Here is a 22,137-nt window from a genome sequence, read left to right as displayed (position 1 = left end):
TTGACAGATAATTATAAGAATGGAATATCTGTCTCTGATGTGGCCTGAAATGGTTCTGCTCATGCATAAACAAGATCAGGGTGCATGCTGTGACATCATAACTTTGTGATATTTTGCGTGCTTCAACAAAACCCTTCCAGACCTAATCAGAGGGGATTTCAGCACTTGTAGCAGGCATAAGAAATTGCAACATGGGCTGGACTGGTGGCAGTGAGAAAGCAAGGGGCCAGAGAGGTGAGCAGTAAGGATTCTTCTTATTTTTTATCTTGCATTTTTATTCTATGGGATTTGAATAGACCCTAGAACATAACAAGGGGAATTGCTTTTATGGATAATAACTTCTGCGAAAAGGAAAATCAGCATGAACAGGCAAATTTGAAATTTGTCTCATCCACTCATTTCTACTCTTCAATTCAAAGCTCAAAAGCTGAGACTAAGCAAAGGTTAATCCTTTTTTATGGGTAAAATACTGTATACTGTACAATGTTTTCCATGGTTGATGAACACATTACAAATCCATTTTGAACAGTCCATAACAGACTCTTGACAAATCCTAACAAATCCTTTTGACTTAATCTTTATTTAGTGCATAGAATAGCATGTCAGGCTAGGTGTCTTTTTTTTTCAAAATCAAAAACAATATAAACTTGACTGATCCGGGCTGCTGATGCATATTTAGGCTATTTGTACACAACAAAAAACACTGTGAATAAATGCTGTGATGTTTTTCTTTAGCATTGATGGTGAATTTTTAACTATCCTAATAATTGATCAAATATGTATATTTTTTTTATTAGATTGATCTCAAGACCTTGAATAAGTGGATGGCAGAAGTTAATGTTTTCCTCAATGAAGATTGGCCAGCACTTGGAGATTCTGAAGCTCTTGAAAAACAACTAGAACAGTGCAATGTAAGTACATGAGAAATCGAGTCACTGTTCAACAGAAAATTATCATGGACTGATTTCTTTTATTAACTGTATCCTAGCAGAGCAATATCTAACTTGCTCCATAAATGTAAGAACAGCATACAGAATGTTTTAAATGTTTTACTTTCTAATAAAGTACTTTTTTTTAAGGCACTGGTAAATGACATCCAAACAATTCAACCTAGTGTGAATAGTGTCAATGATGTTGGACAGAAACTAGTTGGCAAAGCTGAACCTACCTATCTGCCCAAACTCAAGAGAGATTTAGAAAATCTGAATGAGCAATGGGACCTAATATGTAAACAGGTATGTGTGCAAAAAAGAGTGACTTGGGAATTATTTTTTTGGACAAGTTTGTATGGTGCATGCTTATTCAGGTTGATTATAACATCAACATGAATATTATCTCAATTCATTAATGAGGTTGTCCTAACTGGACAGTTCAGTCTTAAAATTAATTAGCCTAATAAAGCCATAATTTATGTATTATTCACCAGTGATAAAATGTTATCAATAAAAAAGTTCAATGCAATTAACAATTTCCTCTGAGGAGACAGCCATGAGAAATATGAAGTATTATTGTGGTCATAATCTAATGTGTTAAAATTAACATCTATTTATCATCTATCTATCTATCTATCTATCTATCTAACGATCTATCTATCTATCTATCTATCTATCTCATATCTATCTATGTATCTATCTATCTATCTATTTATCTAGCTTGTATCTATCTATCTATCTCATATCTATCTATCTATCTCATATCTATCTATCTATCTATCTATCTATCTATCTATCTCATATCTATCTATCTATCTATCTATCTATCTATCTAGCACTCCACAAAGACTGGGTATGACATGGTGAATCTGAAGTGTGAACCTTTGCACTGCTATTGATTGAGAAAGCTTCACTCTTCAGAACCAAAACGTCGCCACTATGGACTAATAAACCACCGTTTTATGCCTGATCCTTGTGAAGTGCTGCCCACAGCTTTTTTCTTATCTCTATCTATCTAGATGTCTATAAGAAAATAAAAAAATGCAGCACTGCCTGCTATTCAGATTGGATTGGACCTAAACTCTGATAAGGTTGTCTTACTCTAGCAGTTAATATTCTTTCACTTTTTCTAATCACCCATGGATCCATTCACTGACACAAGAGTATTTCATCACTATCAGAGCAGGGGTATGTTCACACCACGTTTAGAGGAAAATCTGATATATACTCCAATGGAAACCTCTAAAACAGGTGTGGGAAATCCTTTTCCTTTTTCTATCAAGAGACATTTGGATGTTTATTCCATCCTTCGGGAACAATACAAATCAAGTGCTATCTCCGCCCAAAAAAGTATGCCTTGACCTTGCATTGATGTCATGATGTAATTTTTCATTGCGTGCGCCTCAATGTTCAGTAATGAACACTGCATGAGCATGCTCACACAGCAAGAAGAAATTAATGGGCCGGTGGCCAGTAAAATACAGCTGCTGGCCCTAGCTCTGCAGTTCCTTGTAATCTGCCTAGGGGCCGGATAAAAGGTCATGGAGGCTGCAGGCCTGATGTTCCCCACAAGTGCGCTAAAGGATATGCCAGAAATATCCATAGTCTAATATGCATTACACCTATCAGTGCTGCACTGAGAGACCAGCTTACCTTTGCTGGCTAACATGGAGTTTGTCATGACAACCTTGGGTTACCATGGCAATGATCGAGCCCTTAAGATGAAGTCCCCTCCTTCTCCCAGCCTTCTAAATGCTATGATCACTATTGATTGTGGCATTTAGGGGGTAAATGACATGGGAAAGTGCAATCACTGCTCCTGGCAATGACAGCTATAACTTATGCCAAGCTCCTGGCAGCGATTGTGCAAGCACAGCTCATGTGCTCGCATGGTCACCATGAAGTAAATTTGCATAATTGTGTGGTAACCTCTTTCTAACCATGACGTTAACTTATGTCAAATGTTGTGAATGGTTAAATGTGGTTTTCCTGCCTTAGGATACAAGCCTTCAGTCATTCTCTGGGACAATGGGACTGCAGACTTGTGAATCCTCACAGCATGCGAACGGTGTGCTGTGAGGATTCTCCAGTATCAGTGCCTGGAACGGGTGGTCATTTCAACTAATCTATATCCATCCTCAAACTTCTAGTTGGCACTAGTGATGAGCGAGTATACTCGTTGCTCGTGTTTTTCCAAGCATGCTCGGGTGGTCTCCGAGTATTTTGGCGTGCTCGGAGATTTATTTTTCATCGCCTTAGCTACATGAATGTGAGGAATGTCTGTTTGTTAGGAAATTCCCACATGTATTCAGCCTGTCTACAAGTCACAAATCATGCAGCTGAGACGACGAAAACTAAATCACCGAGCACACCAAAATACTCTGAGATCACCCAATTATGCTCGGGGAGACCCGAGTAACTATGCTACTCGCCCATCACTAGTTGGCACGTCATCACATGTATGCAAATCCCATACTTGTGGTCATGTGCCCTCAGCTCACAGAGCCAGCACCTGAGAATCCTCACAGCATGCAGGATTTAACTATCAGAAATATCTATATGTAAAAACATTAATGTCTAAAACAGAAATTCTTTTATGCATGGTAATTACCCAAAAATATCAATCTGTTATTGCCATCAATATTTTCCTTCCAGTTATTATTTAATTTTATTTGTTGTTATACATTTCATTTGTCCTTGAGATAAGTGCTATTTCATTTGATTTGAAATGTCAGAGGTTAATGCACATCTTTTCTGACAAAAGCCATGCAGGCGCTCTGTGTGTATATTAGAGATGTTCTTATTTATATGCTCTGCATTTTTCCTGCTGCATCTGAACACAATGTCAACTTTTGTTTGTCCTAACATTCAACAAAACCTTTATGTAGTCCACTTCCATACTTGGCCAGAAACCTTCACTTGTAATCTAAATGTTTCAACTGTCCTTGCCGCTGTCTAGCTGTTGGTTTATATCTCAACTTAGGCCTACACAAAAAAAGCTGCACTAAAAGGTGGTTTGGAGAAAACATTAAACCTTTGTAAAGATCTGTCTGAGATGCAAGAATGGATTTCTCAAGCTGAAGATGAGTATTTAGAGAGAGATTTTGAATACAAGACGCCAGAAGAGTTACAAAAGGCATTAGAAGAGCTTAAGGTATTTGATATATAGCTTTTGTTTAGTACTGTCACTACTGCTGCAAAAAAATACTACTACTTCTGTTTCTAATATCACGGCTACAAGACTTCTACTTGCTGCATTGAAACTACAATTCTTTACTTAGAAAAAAAAAAATAAAAATATATATATATATATATATATATATATATATATATATATATATATATATATATATATATATATTTAGATATGAAGAAATTGGTACTTAAATTTACTAATCTACCCAGACACGCCTAGACACCATTAGATTCAGCCAATGAGTTGTGCTTCAGAATACAATGTGCAGAACTCTTGTTTTATATTAGACCTTGGCTCTTACAGAGGTCAATGACTGTGAACTGTAGCTGAAGGCAGTTGATTAGCTATTGTATGCTTCACTGAATGTTTGTCTAATCATGATGAGTGTAATTATCAGCCAACAGCTAATTCTATTAGCAATAATAACTACTTATACAAAGAGTTATCTTTTTTGGGAATTTAGATTGTTCTTTAGAGATCTAAACAAAGAAATCCAGATTAAATTAAATAATTGCTCAAGTGCAGCATTAATTAAACTGCCACATATTTAATTTCCCGTCTACAGGAAGGAATTATGAGCACCTAAAACACTGTGTTATAGAAAGTTGCTGGAATCTGATAACATGCACTCAACTGGAAATATCCCATATTACAATAAGTAGCTTCTTTAATGCTTATGGGTTAGGCAAAATTTTGAATTTGCCTTTTTGGGTGGATTTGTCCTGGAAAATAAAGTCACAGAGAATTTAATCTCCATGAATTGAATGTCACTTATTATGCTTTGGGAGAATGATCTGCTAAAGTTTCTACAGCAATTTGATAACAATTTTCAAGATCTCTCTCTAATGCTGTATTCACTTATACGTGCATCCGTCGATTGCCATGGTAACAATTGGACTGGACTGTGCTTTATGGACCGGTCTCCTGACCCAAATTTCACAGCATCATAAACATAGTCAAGTATGGGTCAGGTGTAGAAACCATGTTCGGAAATGTTTGCCAATCTCAAAGTCAGTAAGAACTTTGCACTTTCGGATTCGTATTCGGATTCCCAAGCATTTTTAGCAAAATTTGGTAAATAATCGAGTTTCTATTAACCGCTTCCCGACCGCCCACAGTAGATAAACGTTGGCGCTTGCTGGGCTTTGTGCAGCATCGACGTTTATCTACTGTCGGCGGTTTTGTGCCCCCCGGGACCCCCACATACCTTATAACGCGGGGATCCCGGTGCACAATGCATGCTGGGACCCCCGACGTCATCAAGACCTGATTGGTTCAGGTCCTGATGACGTCAGCGTTACAGCAGCCAAAGAGAGTGCTCACTGGGAAAGCTGCTTGTTTCCCGGCGATCTCACTCATTGTAACGCGACTTCTTCTCTGATCTCACACTGACAGATGATCAGAGGTGAAGCAGCGTTACTGTGTGACTAGATCGCTGCCTGGCACAGCTGATCACTGCCTGGCACAGCTGTGCCAGGCAGCGATCTTGTCACACAGTAACGCTGCTTCACCTCTGATCATCTGTCAGTGTGAGATCAGAGGAGAAGTGGCGTTACTATGAGTCAGATCGCAGGGCAGCGATCTTGTCACAAAAAGAAAAAAAAAGCAGGTACACAGGTTAGGGTTAGGGCTAGGGTTAGGGCTAGGGTTAGGGTTAGGGTTAGGGCTAGGGTTAGGGCTAGGGCTAGGGCTGGGATTAAGGTTATGGGTGTGTTGGTGTTAGGTTTGTGGTTAGGGTTATGGTTAGGGCTGAGATTAGGGTTAGGGGTGTTTTGAGGTTAGGGTTGGAATTAGAATTGGGGGTTTCCACTGTTTAGGTACATCAGGGGCTCTGTAAATGCAATATGACGCCCGCAGACCATTCCATCAAAGTCTGCATTTCAGAACGTCACTACTTCCCTTCCGAGCCCCACCGTGTGCCCAAACAGTAGTTTTCTCCCACATATTGGGTACCAGCCTACTCAGGACAAATTGGACAACAACTCTTAGGGTCCAATTTCTCCTGTTACCCTTGTGAAAATAAAAATTGTGGGCTAAAAGATCATTTTTGTGGAAAAAATAATTTTTTTATTTTCACGCCTCTACATTATAAACTTTAGTGAAACACTTGGTTGTTCAAAGTGCTCACCACACATCTAGATAAGTTCCTTGGGGGTCTAGTTTCCAAAATGAGGTGACATGTGGGAGGTTTCCACTGTTTAGGTACATCAGGGGCTCTGCAAACGCGACATGACACCCGCAGACCATTCCATCAAAGTCTGCATTTCAGAGCGTCACTACTTCCCTTCCGAGCCCCACCGTGTACCCAAACAGTAGTTTTCTCCCACATATAGGATACCAACGTACTCAGGACAAATTGGACAACAACTCTTAGGGTCCAATTTCTCCTGTTACCCTTGGTAAAATAAAAATTGGAGGCTAAAAGATCATTTTTGTGGAAAAAAAATGATTTTTTTTATTTTCACGGCTCTACATTATAAACTTTAGTGAAACACTTGGGGGTTCAAAGTGCTCACCACACATCTAGATAAGTCCCTTGGGGGGTCTAATTTCCAAAATGGGCTCACTTGTGGGGGGTTTCCACTGTTTAGGTACATCAGGGGCTCTGCAAACACGACATGACACCCGCAGAACATTCCATCAAAGTCTGCATTCCGGAACATCACTACTTCCCTTCCGAGCCCCACCGTGTGCCCAAACAGTAGTTTTCTTCCACATATGGAGTACCAGTGTACTCAGAACAAATTGGACAACAACTTTTGAGGTCCAATTTCTCCTGTTACCCTTGTGAAAATAAGAAATTGGGGGCTATAAGATCATTTTATGGAAAAAAAATGATTTTTTATTTTCATGGCTCTACGTTATAAACTTCTGTGAAGCACTTAGGGGTTCAAAGTGTTCACGACACATCTAGATAAGTTCTTTAAGGGGTCTAGTTTCCAAAATGGGGTCACTTGTTGGGGGTTTCCACTGTTTAGGTACATCAGGGGCTCTCCAAATGTGACATGGCATCCGATCTCAATTCCAGCCAATTCTGCATTGAAAAAGTCAAACGGCACTCCTTCCGTTCTGAGCTCTGCCGTGTGCTCAAACAGTGGTTTAGCCCCACATACGGGGTATTGGCGTATTCGGGAGAAATTGCACAAAAAATTTTGTGGTTAATTTTCTCTTTTTACACTTGTGAAAGTAAAAACAAATGGTTCTGAAGTAAAAAGTTTGTGAAAAAAAGTTAAATGTTTATTTTTTCCTTCCATATTCCATTCATTCATGTGAAGCACCTGAAGGGTTAATAAACTTCTTGAATGTGGTTTTGAGTACATTGAGAGGTGCAGTTTTTAGAATGGTGTCACTTTTGGGTATTTTCTGTCATATTGACCCCCCAAACTCACTTCAAATGTGAGGTGGGCCCTAAAATGAATGGTGTTGCAAATTTTGTTGTAAAAATGAGAAATCGCTGGTCAACTTTGAACCCTTATAACTTCCTAAAAAAAAAATTATGTTTCCAAAATTGTGCAGATGTAAAGTAGACATGTGGGAAATGTTATTTATTAACTATTTTGAGCGATATCACTCTCTGATTTAAGGGCATAAAAATTAAAAGTTTGAAAATTGCAAAATTGTCTAAATTTTTGCCAAATTTTGATTTTTTTTAACAAATAAGTGCAGATCATATCTAAGAAATTTTACGACCATCATGAAGTACAATATGTTATGAGAAAACAGTGTCAGAATCAGTAGGATCCGTTGAAGCATTCTAGAGTTATGACCTAATAAAGTGACACTGGTCAGAATTGAAAAAATTGGCCCGGTCACGAAGGCAAAAACAGGCTCGGGTGCGAAGGGGTTAAGGCTTATGATTTTACCAGTGGTTCATAGAATCATAAAATCATAGAATCGTAGAGTTGGAAGGGACCTCCTGGGCCATCTGGTCCAACCCCCTGCTCAAAGCAGTTTCGCTAAATCATCCCAGACAGATGTCTGTCCAGCCTCTGTTTGAAGACTTCTATTGAAGGAGAACTCACCACCTCTCGTGGCAGCCTGTTCCACTCATTGATCACTCTAACTGTCAAAAAGTTTTTTTCTAATATCTAATCTGTCTCCTTCCATTCAGTTTCATCCCATTGCTTCTAGTCTTTCCTTGTGCAAATGAGAATAAAGATGATCCTTCTACAATGCGACAGCCCTTGAGATATCTGTAGACAGCTATTAAGTCTCCTCTCAGTCTTCTCTTCTGCAAGCTAAACATTCCCAAATCCTGCAACCTTTCCTCATAAGACAGGGTTTGCAGACCGGTCACCATTCAGGTCGCTCTTTTCTGAACTTGATCCAGTTTGTTGATGTCTTTTTAAAATGTGGCACCCAAAACTGGACACAGTATTCCAGATGAGGTCTGACCAAAGAGGAGTAGAGGGCAATAATGACTTCACGTGATCTAGACTGTATGCTTCTGTTAATACATCCTAGAATTGCATTTGCCTTTTTTGCTGCTGCATCACATTGTTGACTCATATTCAGTCTGTGATCTATTAGTATACCCAAGTCTTTTTCACATGTGCTGTTGCTTAGCCCTATTCCTCCCATTCTGTATATGCTTTTTTCATTTTTATTGCCCAGAAGTAGTACTTTGCATTTTCCCTGTTAAAAACCATTCTGTTAGTTGCTGCCCACTGCTCCAGTTTATTTATATCTTTTTGAATCCTCTCTCTCTCTTTTCTAGTATTAGCTATCCCTCCTAGCATTGTGTCATCAGCAAATTTAATCAGTTTACCCTCAATTTCTTCATCTAAATCGTTGATAAAGATGTTGAACAATACAGGGCCCAGGACAGAGCCCTGTGGTACCCCACTTGAGACATTCTTCGAACTGGATGTGCAGCCATTTATGACCACTCTTTGGGTCCGATCACTAAGCCAGTTATGAATCCACCTAACAGTTGCCTTGTCCATTCCATACTTAGCTATTTTATCAATAAAAATTATGTGAGATACTTTGCTGAAGTCAAGATATACTATATCTACAGCATTTCCCTGATCCACCCAATCAGTGATTCTGTCATAGAAGGAAATTAAGTTAGTCTGACATGACTTATTAGTTACAAACCCATGCTGACTCTGTTTAATCACTTCATTCTTATCCAGGTACTGACATACATGTTGTTTAATAATTTGTTCAAAGATCTTTCCTGGTATAGAAGTCAGACTCACCGGCCTATGGTTGCCTGGGTCCACCTTCTTCCCCTTTTTGAAGATAGGAACAACATTTGCTCTTCTCCAGTCTTCTGGGACTTCTCCTGTTCTCCAAGAATTTTCAAAGATTATGGAGAGGGGTTCAAAAATTTCTTCTGCTATCTCCTTCAGTACTCTGGGGTGTAATTCATCTGCAACTGGAGACTTGAATTCATTTACGTTAGCTAAGTGTTTCCTCCCTATCTTTCTGTTTATAGATATCCTGGATTCTTCTATTCCCTTAATAGGACAGTGAAGAACAGTTGATATTACATTTCTTTTCTGAGAGAAAACAGATGCAAAATACGAATTTAAAAGTTCGGCCTTCTCAACATCCTGTTCTAATCAGGGGTGAAGTTACCACTGGTCAGAGCACTGCAGTGACATGCTGTCAGATGTCAGCGTGACCCTGCAGCAGTGACTGTGACCCACGGTACGATAAATCATTACCGCTGGTCAGAGAGACGCAGTACATACGCTGTCAAATGACAGCATGAGTCCACAGCTGTGAACAGAGGTAAAAAGTTTACCTCTGGTCACTGGCGTCAGCTGATGAGAATTCCTAATCCCATCAGCCAACGCCTACTGTCGCTGATAACAGTGAGAGCAGGCACAGCTGATGGGAGTAATCATCAGCTGATGCCTGCGCTCTAAATAAATAATTTAAAAATAAAATGGCATAGGTTCTCCTGCATTTTTGATAACCAGCCAAGCAGAACTGACAGCTATGCGCTGCAACCATGGCTGGTTATCAAGATTTGTGTGGTCCTGATGCTTTTTGTTTTAATTATTTAAATAAATAATTTAAAAAAACTGCTTGGGGTCCCCCCATTTTTGACAACCAGCCAAGCTAAAGCAGAAATCTAGAGGATGGTATTCTCAGACTTGTAAAGGGTCATTGATATTGCTCCAGCCTAAAAATTGCAGCTCTCTGCCACCCAGAAAAAACACATCTATTAGATGAGCCAATTCTGGTGCTTTGCCCACTTCTTCCCACTTGCCCTGTGGTGTTGGCAAGTGGGGATTATATTTGTGAGGGTGATATCACCTTTGCATTGTCTAGTGACATCAAGCCCACAACTTAGTAATGGATAAGCGTGTATAAGACAGCTATCCATTACTAATCCTATAGATATAATGTAATTACGCACACAGCAAGTATAAAGTTCTTTATCTAATATATAAAGCTCAAAGTGTGTATGTATGTATGTATGTATGTGTGTATGTATGTGTGTGTGTATGTCCGGTATAGGCATCCGCACCGTCGCAGCTACAGCCACAAAATTTGGCTCAGTCACACGTCTGGACCCCGAGAGCGTCCTAAGCTATGTTGTGAGGTGAAATTTTAACCCCGCGCATTCCAATTCACCAAACAATTTTGCCCCTATCTACATACTGGGGAAAAAGTGTGTGGTGTCAAGCCCCGCCCCTCATTATCATGTCATAATGCCCCATTTGCATACTGGGGAAACAGTGTGTGTGTATCAAGCCCCGCCCCTCATTATGATGTCACAATGGTTGCCATGGCGACGCTGATGTCATCATAGGTTGCAAGCCCCGCCGCTCATTATGATATCATAATGGTTGACTATGGAATGGAGGATGTGTGATGGGTATATGGGCACTGGACTATGGGATGGTGGATATGTATGATGGGTATATGGGCACGGGACAATGGGATGGAGGATGTGTGATGGGTATATGGGCATGGGACTATGGGATGGAGGATGTGTGATGGGTATATGGGCACTCAACTGTGGGATGGAGGATATGTATGATGGGTATATGGGCATGGGACTATGGAATGGCGGATATGTATGATGGGTATATGGGCACGGGACTATGAGATGGAGGATATGTATGATGGGTATATGGGCATGGGACTATGATATGAAGGATGTGTGATGGATATATGGGCACTCGACTATGGAATGGCAAATATGTATGATGGGTATATGGGCATGGGACTATGGGATGGAGGATGTGTGATGGGTATATGGGCATGGGACTATGGGATGGATGTGTGATGGGTAATAGACACTCGACTATGGGATGGAGGATATGTATGATGGGTATATGGGCACGGGCCTATGGGATGGAGGATGTGTGATGGGTATATAGGCATGGGCCTATGGGATGGAGGATATGTATGATGGGTATATGGGCACGGGCCTATGGGATGGTGGATATGTATGATGGGTATATGGGCACGGGACTATGGGATGGAGGATAATTATAATTTCTTATAACTAACCACAGTTAGTTACTATGCCCAGGCAGCGCCGGGCTCTTCAGCTAGTTTTAAAGAAAAACATAACACTTTTCCATTTTTATTTAAAAATAACAAACACAGTTATACACATATAGCGCCCATTCCATTGAAGCCCTTGTCTCCAATAATAATTAGAAAATTTAAGACATCCATATCCCTCACCTGTCCGTCATTCTGTCCCATGCCGTAATCCTTGTCTGGGCATAAACAGTTTTTAACCTTGATGGTGCCAAGATGCGACCGTCCAGGCTGAGAACCACTGGGGAATAATCTGCTATAAGCGCAGCATCAATGACTAGCAACAACATCATTGAGTTAACCTCCAGTCACTGAGGCTGCATTCCCAGCTGAGCACCTGAACTGCTGGGACCGTGGTGAGATCACCGCTAGGACAGTGAGAAAGTATCACAGTGCAGTGGTGAGTTCACTGGGAGAAATTTCTCAAGGTGAACTGCAGTGAACTCACCGCTGTACTGTGAGACATTTTCTCACAGTGGTAGTGGTGATCTCACCAAGGTTCCTCTAGTTTAGGGACTTGGCTGGGAACACAGCCTCAGTGACTGGTGGTAACCTCAATGACCAATAGTCACTGAGGCTACGCTCACAGCAGTGGTTCTCAGCCAGGACGGTTGCATCTTGGCACCACTAAGACTGAAAATTGTTTATCTCCAGACATGGATTACGGCATGGGACAGAATGATGGACAGATGGTTTCAATGGAATGAGCATTGGTTAAGTATAACTCTGTTTATTATTTTTAAATTGTGGATTGCTTTTATTTAAAATAAAGGACTTTATACTTGCTGTGTGTTTATTTACAATATAACTAAAGGATTACTAATGGAGAGGTGTTTTATAGACACCTCTCCATTACCAAGCTGTGGGCTTTATGTCACCAGACAATACAACGGTAACATCAACCCCATAAATATGAACCCCACTTGCCCTTGCCACAGGTCAAGTGGGAATAGCTGGGCAAAGTGCAAGAATTGTCGAATCTAATAGAAGCACCTTTTCTGCGGTGGCTGCGGGCTTCTATTTTTAGTATTGGGGGCCATTATTCATGGCCTCTTACCAGCCTGAGAATACCAGCCCCAAACTGTCAGCTATAGCTTGGCTAGTTGTTAAAAATTGTTAAAAAAAGTTCACAGGTATCTCTCTATTTTTGATAGCCAACCTTGCTAACACCGACAGCTAAGGGTTGAAGCCTGCAGCTGTCAGTTTTCCTTGACTGGTTATCAAACACACAGGGGAACACATGTCAATTTTTTTTAAATTATTTATTTAGAGCGTAGGCTCTGGCTGATGAAAACTCCCATCAGCTGCTCCTGCTCTCGCTGTTATTAGTGGCAGCAGGCGTCAGCTGATGGGAGGAGCAGTCCCATCAGCTGATGCCAGTGACCAGAGGTAAACTTTTTATTTCTGATCACAGCTGTGGGCTCACGGTGTCATTTGTCAGCTTGGGAACCTCGACTCTCTGACTGGCGATTCTAATTTTGCTGCCAATCAGATGCAGTGTTTACCATGCTGTCATGCAGTATTCAAATGAATGGGGTCAAGGTTCTGGCTTGGGTCCTGTTCTGGTACCTGAACCAAACCTTTTTTTAACTGTTCACCAAACTCACCCAACTTGAACATCCAGGATTTCGCTCATCTCTAGTCAGGAGGCCCATGGACTGTCCAAGAATTAATGTCTGTGTTACAAATGCACCTTAGGCCACATTCAGACATTAAGGAGTTTTCATCCAAGAGAAACAGGAAATGTAAGGAAATATACTCTTTCTCTGTTATCAGGGGGTATCCTACTTTTTCAACCCTCATCAATAACAAAAGCAATTCGGCTCTTGGCAACTTGGGATTAGGAGTGGTAATATTTTTAATAAAGTCATCTACATAATATATTATAATGTGCTGCATAACAGGGTTAATGAATTAAAGATACCTGAGTAAACTTTTTACTGCTTTAGTTGCATTTTAATGACAGTGAGTGTATAGAGTAAGGCCGGGGTCAGACTTGCGTATGTAATGCGAGAAACTCACATGAGTCTCTCGCATCAATAACCGGCACTGCCACCAGCACTCGGGATCAGAGTGTGCAGCTGCATATATTTCTATGCAGCCGCACACTCCAGTCCGAGTGACGGCGGCAGTGTCAGGTGTTGATGCGAGAGACTCGTGCGAGTTTCTCGCATCACATTCGCAAGTCTGACCCCGGCCTAAGAGTAGATAATTGGCTAGTCTTCTTTATGACTGCTATATCAAAATGTGATTCAAAATTATTGAGTTTTGCAAAGTATGAGTCAAGGTATTAATGAATATAATAGTGTATTAATAGTATGAGACATATTAACTAAGAACATTTTGTGTCTATGACTCTTGTTTAGCCAATCACAAACAGTCATAAATAAATGTCATCCAGGTAATCTTACCTTCAACAGCCACTTGATTGGACCACATCTTCCATGACCATTGACACTACACCTGCATCTGCTCATGTGTTGATTCTACAATGGGCCTCATTGTGCATATATCCATGCGGACTCAGATGTGGCATTAAACATATAGGGCCCAATTTATTATTTGTGTTTATTTTTCAGGAGAGCAGACTGCCAGTATAAGAATAGTGAGGCAAACCTCAGGCAGACAACACAGCAGTCTGACTGCATCCAACCAGTGATGCCATCAAGGAGGTGTGGGAGGGATTATTGACGTGGGAAAGGATGAATATTCATTTGACATTACATACGCATAACTTGCACATGTAAATGTGAAATTAATATTTCTAGTTGTCTGTTCTCCTGAAATGAGTGTCACAGCATGTATTTCTATGTAGCTGTCATTCTCAGGTCAGGAGAGCAGATGGTCAGTCCAGGGATTGCGATGCGATCCTCGGGCATAGTGCAGTCTGACTGAATCAGTGAAGCCAGTGCAAGGGGTGGGCGGGATACTGGGCGGGGGAAGGGATGACTATTCATTTAAAATTTACATATGCTTGACTTGCCAGCATGGGACAACACATTTACATATACTGGAAGGGCTGCCCAAGCCCTACTTTAGGATAATATTACATAGTATTAGCATACTACACAAAAAGCACCAGTAGAGATTATGTTTAACATCATAATCTAATCTATTGTCTATTATACTTTAATTAAAAAGTTTCTATTGTTTCATCATACGCTATCTAATTGCTTTATTTTTTTACCTACTTCTTGTCTGATGAAGCTTTGTTTTAAAGCCCCTGGTCCATGCTGGGAAAATCAAACTAGTTGTCATCAGGGGGCAGATGCTGTGTCCCCACCCTGAAATGAAACATAAGCGACGTTCATTTCAGGGACTGGACTAGTCTATGGTGTACAGAATATGCTCTGGTTTTCAATTTTTAACAGATGCTGAGTAGGAACTTGTCACTGTGCAATATTTTTCTTTCTGCACAGTGACAGGGCGCTCCCTCGCCAGCTTTGATGAGAAGTTGTGAGCTGACGAGAGAGCACTGTGCATTGTAAGGAGAAAATCTGAGGAACAGAGACCAGCCCCAACTCCGCCGGCATGCACTGGGGGCTCTCAAACAAAGCGTCATCAAACAGGAAGTAGGTAAAAAAACAGAATGAAACTATTTCATAGTGAGGGAGCAATAAGGACTTTTTAATCAAAGTGTATTAGAAAAGTGATAAGATTAAGACATGAAACAGACAGGCATTTAGGATGTAAATAAATGTTAGTCTAGGATTATCTCTTTAATAAAATTTATTTTTGACCTTTTCAGTGACTTTTTAGCTCTGCTACAATGTGATAAAATTTGTACAAAAACTCTGGGCCTACTAAAATCCCTCCAGGCATGAAGAGGGGATGCAATAAACAATTTAAACAAACATTTTGCAACAAGCAACATGTGACAAAACAAAAAATTTGGGAGAATACAAAGAGGAATTCAGCCCACAATCTTTACCAGCAGTGTCATTTTGTACATATCATATAACAAGGTCATAATATACTATATTTACTTTCTAGCACATGTTATTTGGAAGGGTAATGGAAAGGAATACTTTGAAATGTGACATTTGATGTAGTTGGTGCTGCCTGTAATGACAATAAGCTACATGCTATTGGGAGCAGCACTGATGTTCCAAAAACTATTCTGTCTTTCTACCGATTTGTGGAGTGATTATGCCTGCTCAATTAACTTTGTTTTCTGTCTAAAAAAATAAATAAATCTTCTAAAAATAACCTTTTGCTGTTTGCAGAGGGCAAAAGAAGAGGCTTCACAGAAACAAGAAAAAGTGAAACTTTTGACAGAGTCTGTGAACAACTTCATTGCAACAGCGCCATCTGCTGCTCATGAACCAATAAGGAAAGAACTGGATGCTTTAGTCAACAACTATGAAAGACTGTGCAGCAGGTTAAATGGAAAGTGTGAAACGCTACAGGTTAGTTGATCTGATCTAGTTTTCTTGGCAATGTCGTTAAGATCTTATCTGCTAATCTTTCAGATTGTTAAAAGTTTTTAGTCTCTGAATGTATTACTGCCACATAATTAATAAATGTGAAGTTAATGAACATTCAGATCTCATATTGACAGGTCTCATATTGACACAGTGTAGTAGGATATCTGAAGCATCTAAACCAGTACCTTACAAAACTGTATTATCAAGTCGTTAGTAAATTTGTAAGATACTACAAATATACAAGTTGTCTTCTCTTTTTTGTTGGTTCCTGATTTCACTTCTTGTGACCTTACATGATTAGAATGTGTATACCAGGTACGGTGCAATGGTGGAAAAAAAAGCATTTCTGTCATTGTTTCCTCGGTTTTATTTTTCCTTTGTTTAATGTGCGGTAAGAATGACAGGTCAGTGTTCATTTCCCAAATCAGTCCAATTACAGAGACATAAAAGCTTGTAATGCTTGGTATTACTCTACTGTCCTAAAAAAATTCTTCACTTTGTGAAAAAACAGGTTTGTGTTGCCAATTTCCCAGACCTATGGCTTTTTATTTTTTCATGGAGTCTTAAAAGTTCTTGATTTTTTTTATTTTTTTTTATTTTTGCTTAGCAAGCTATAGTTTTAGTGGTACTAATTTGGGTCATGTACATACAGGTGCTTCTCACAAAATTGGAATATCATCAAAAAGTTAATTTATTTCAGTTCTTCAATAGAAAAAGTGAAACTCATATATTATATAGAGTCATTACAAGCAGAGTGATCTATTTCAAGTGTTTATTTCTGTTCATGTTGATGATTATGGCTTACAGCCAATGAAAACCCAGAAGTCATTATCTCAGTAAATTAGAATACTTTATAACACCAGCTTGAAACAGTATAAAATCTGGCCTACTGAAATGTATGTTCAGTAAATGCACTCAATACTTGGTCAGGGCTTCTTTTGCCTCAATTACTGCATCAATGCAGTGTGGCATGGAGGCGAGCAGCCTGTGGCACTGCTGAGGTGTTATGGAAGCCCAGGTTGCTTTGATAGCAGCCATCAGCTCATCTGCATTGTTGGGTCTGGTGACTCTCATCTTCCTCTTGACAATACCCCATAGATTCTCTATGGGGATAAGGTTAGGTGATTTTGCTGGCCAATCAAGCACAGTGATACTCTTGTTTTTAAACCAGGTATTGGTACTTTTGGCAGTGTGGACAGGTGCCAAGTCCTGCTGGAGAATAAAATTTGTATCTCCAGAAAGTTTGTTGGGAGAAGGAAGCATGAACTGCTCTAAAATTTCTTGGTAGACCTACACCAGCAGATGACATGGCTCCCCCAAACCATCACAGATTGTGGAAACTTCACAATAGACCTCAAGCAGCTTGGATTGTGGCCTCTCCACTCTTCCTCCAGAGTCTGGGACCTTGATTTCCAAATGAAATGCAAAATTTATTTTCATCTGAAAACAACACCTTGGACCACTGAACAACAGTCCTTTTCTTTTTCTCCTTGGCCCTGGTACGATACTACTGGTGTTGTCTGTTGTCATGAGTGGCTTGACAAAAGGAATGTGACACTTGTAGCCCATGTCCTGGATACATCTGTGTTTGGTGGCTCATAAAGCAATGACTCCAGCAGCAGTTCACTCCTTGTAAATCTCCCCCAAATTTTTGAATGGACGCTTCTTAACAATCCTTTCAAGGCTGCGGTTATCACGCTTGCTTGTTCACCTATTTCTACCACAGTTTTTCCTTTCACTCAGCTTTCCATTAATATGCTTGGGTACAGCACTTTGTGAACAGCCATCTTTATTAGCAATGACCTTTTGTGGCTTACCCTCCTTGAGGAGTATGTCAATGACTGCCTTCTGGACATCTGTCAAGTCAGCAGTCTCCTCCATGATTGTGGAGCCTACTGAAACAGACTAAGGGACCTTTTAAGATGCTTAGGAAGCCTTTGCAGGTGTCTTTTGTTAACTATTCTAATTTAATGAGATAATGACTTTTGGGTTTTCATTGGCTGCAATGCCATAATCATCAACTTTAACAGAAATAAACACTTGAAATAGATCACTGTTTGTAATGACTCTATATAATATATGAGTTTCACTTTTTGTATTGAAGAACTGAAATAAATTAACTTTTTTATAATATTCTAATTTTGTGAGAAGCACCTGTATTTTTTTTATCACTTTTTGTTGCATTCTTTGTGTGGTAACTAGTGTTGAGCATTCCGATACCGCAAGTATCGGGTATCGGCCGATATTAGCTGTATCGGAATTCCGATACTGACTTCCGATACTTTTTTCGTATCGGATACCGGAATCGGAAGTTCCCATAAAGCTATCAGCCTGCTCGATTTGATTCAGCCAATGGGAATCCTCAGAAGTGTGGGCACATCCTGTTAGGCATGTTAACTATTGGCATGGCTGTGATTGGCTGCTGAAATGACGTCATCATGATGCGCGGTCTGTGCGCATCATGATGCGTGGTCTGTGCCGACTGCGGGGGGTCTGTGCCGACTGTCGTGGGTCTGTACGGGCCTGCCGGTTGCCTGTGCCGGCTGCCGGTGGTCTGTGCGGGCCTCTCGGGGGTCTGTGCTGACTGCTGGGTGCCTGTGCCGACTGCCGGTGGTCTGTGCGGGCCTGCCGGGGGTCTGTACGGGCCTGCCGGGGGGCTTGTGCCAGCTGCTGGTGGTCTGTGCGGGCCTGCCGGGGGTCTTGTGTGTGTGCAGGCATCGTCTGATGGGACTACAAGTCCCATCGGGCAATGCCTGCTACACTGACAGTGATTGACACATTAGCCTATGATGGGACAGTAGTAGTCCCATCATCCGGCTAATGTGTTGAATGTAAAAAAAACAAAAAACATACTACATACATACTACATACATACACACTACATACATACAACATACATATATACTACATACATGCTACATACATGCTACATATATACATACTACATACATACTACATATATACTACATTCATACAACATACATATATACTACATACATACTACATGCATGCTACATACATACTACATGTATACATACTATATACATACTATATACATACTACATACATACTACATACATACAACATACATTTATACTACATACATACTACATACATGCTACATACATGCTACATATATACATACTACATACATACTATATACATACTACATACATACTACATATATACTACATTCATACAACATACATATATACTACATACATACTACATACTTGCTACATATATACATACTACATACATACTATATACATGCTACATACATACTACATATATACTACATTCATACAACATACATATATACTACATACAGTACATACTACATACATACTACATACATGCTACATACATACTACATATATACAACATTCATACAACATACATACATGCATGCTACATATATACAACATACATATATACTACATACTACATACATGCTACATATATACTACATTCATACAACATACATATATACTACATACTACATACATGCTACATATATACTACATTCATACAGCATACATATGTACTACATACTACATATATACTACATACAACATACCTACATACTACTTACTACATACATGCTTCATATATACTACATTCATACAACATACATATATACTACATACTACATACATGCTACATATATACTACATTCATACAACATACATACTGCATACAACATACATACATAGTACATACATACTACAAACATACTACATACATGCTGCATATATACTACATTCATACAACATACATACATACTGCATACATGCTACATATATACTACATTCATACATACATACTACATACATGCTACATATATACTACATTCATGCAACATACATAGATACTACATACATGCTACATATATACTACATTCATACAACATACATATATACTACATACATGCTACATGCATACTACATACATGCAACATGCTACAGACATACAACATACATACATACTACATACTGCATACATACAACATACATACATTCATACAATACATACATACTACATACAAAACATTCATACAATACATACATAGACATACAGTACATATAACACAGAGTACGTACTCACCAATACTTGTCACATTGTTCCCCGAAGCCAGTGTCATCTAAGGAAAAATATGAACATAACAAATAAGCCATATACTGTACTCCCTGATCCTCAGAAATCCACGTGTGTCCCACGCCGATCTCCCGTGGAGAGCAGCAGCATTAGCTGATGCAACCGCTCTCTAGGGGCTCAAGGAATCCAGTGTCGGGAGGTAGGTATCCTTCCGCACTGTATTCCTCCGCCACTGTAAAAAAATAGTCCCTAGTCTCACTTTTGGCATTGCTGTGTGAAAAAGTTCCCACCCAGCATTTGCAATAAAGTGAGACCAGGGACTATTTTTTTACAGTGGCGGAGGAATACAGTGTGGAAGGATACCTACCTCCTGACACTGGATTCCTGAGCCCCGTAGAGAGCAGTCACATCAGCTGATGCTGCTGCTCTCCACGGAAGATCGGCGTGGGACACTCACTCGTGGATTTCTGCGGATCAGGGAGTATTTGGTGGTTTGTTATTTTCATATTTTTCCTTAGATGACACTGGCTTCGGGGATCAAAGTGACAAGTAATGGTGAGTATGTACTCTATGATGTATGTACTGTATGTCTATATGTATGTATTGTATGAATGTATTGTATGTAGTATGTATGTTGTATGTCTGTAGCATGTTGTATGTATGTAGTATATATGTATGTTGTATGAATGTAGTATATATGTAGCATGTATGTAGTATGTATGTAGTATGTATATATGTAGTATGTATGTAGTATGTATGTAGTATGTATGTAGTATATATGTAGTATGTATGTAGTATGTATATATGTAGTATGTATGTAGTATGTATATATGTAGTATGTATGTAGTATGTATATATGTAGTATGTATGTAGTATGTTTTTTTTTTTTACATTCAACACATTAGCTGGATGATGGGTCTACTACTGTCCCATCATTGGCTAATGTGTCAATCACCATCATGGTAGCAGGCATAGCCCGATGGGACTTGCAGTCCCATCGGACGATGCCTGCTCAGACCCCCGCAGCCTGCACAGACCCCCGGACAGTCGGCACAGCCCCCCGGCGGGCCGGTACAGACCCCCAGCAGTCCGCACAGACCCCCGGGCAGTCGGCACAGCCCCCGAGCAGGCTGGTACAGACCCCCGGCAGTCCGTACAGACCCCCGGCAGTCCGCACAGACCCCCGGGCAGTCAGCACAGACCCCCGGCAGCCAGCACAGCCCCCCGGCAGGCCGGTACAGACCCCCAGCAGTCCGCACAGACCCCCGGGCAGTCGGCACAGCCCCCGAGCAGGCTGGTACAGACCCCCGGCAGTCCGCACAGACCCCCGGGCAGTCAGCACAGACCCCCGGCAGCCAGCACAGCCCCCCGGCAGGCCGGTACAGACCCCCGGCAGTCCGCACAGACCCCCGGGCAGTCCGCACAGACCCCCGGCAGGCCGGCACAGACCCCGGAAGGTCTGCACACACCCCGAGAGGCTGTACAAGGACAGAAAAGGGTTTTTCTTATTCCGATACCGGAAGTCCCATAGACTTGAATGGGACTTCCGTTATCGGAATCGGCGATACCCGATACTTTTTTAGATGGGCCGATCCATTCCGATACGATATTTTTCAGTATCGGCTGGTATCGCTCAACACTAGTGGTAACCAAAAAATCAGCTATTTTACAATTTTTTATTTACAGCATTTGATATGCAGATTAAATAATTTTAGACTGGATTTTTACGGATGCGACAATACCAAATATGTTTATTTTTTAAAGGTTTTAATGTATCTTTAGGACAGGAAAGTTAAGTGATTCAAATTCTTGATTTTGATTTTTTATATCTTACCTTATTGTATTTTGTCCTCCCTAGTGGACTTGAGCTAATAATTGAGTGTCCTAAATAGCACTATATGAGATTGTCAGAGATTGATAGTGTTTTTTTAAGAAGCTCTTCTATAAAAGGTTTTATACTTTTAATATA

At 40.3% G+C, this 22,137-nt stretch overlaps 1 protein-coding gene across 7 annotated transcripts in view; it reads left to right on the top strand.

The window, feature by feature from the left end:
• Window positions 1-22,137, top strand: part of DMD (dystrophin) — a 3,834,938-nt gene that overhangs the window by 1,445,860 nt on the left and 2,366,941 nt on the right. For all 7 annotated transcript variants that reach the window (XM_073550686.1, XM_073550687.1, XM_073550688.1 and 4 more), the window contains 4 exons: window positions 798-911; window positions 1,080-1,235; window positions 3,916-4,086; window positions 15,870-16,052. In XM_073550686.1, coding sequence (XP_073406787.1) covers window positions 798-911; window positions 1,080-1,235; window positions 3,916-4,086; window positions 15,870-16,052 — 624 coding nt within the window. The remainder of the gene's footprint in view (window positions 1-797; window positions 912-1,079; window positions 1,236-3,915; window positions 4,087-15,869; window positions 16,053-22,137) is intronic.

Source organism: Dendrobates tinctorius, unplaced genomic scaffold, assembly GCF_039654945.1.
Source record: "Dendrobates tinctorius isolate UK_male_01 unplaced genomic scaffold, ASM3965494v1 ptg000166l, whole genome shotgun sequence".
NCBI classification, from domain to species: Eukaryota; Metazoa; Chordata; class Amphibia; order Anura; family Dendrobatidae; genus Dendrobates; species Dendrobates tinctorius.
Note: the sequence above shows the minus strand (reverse complement) of the source record. Positions and strands in the feature narration are given on the sequence as shown.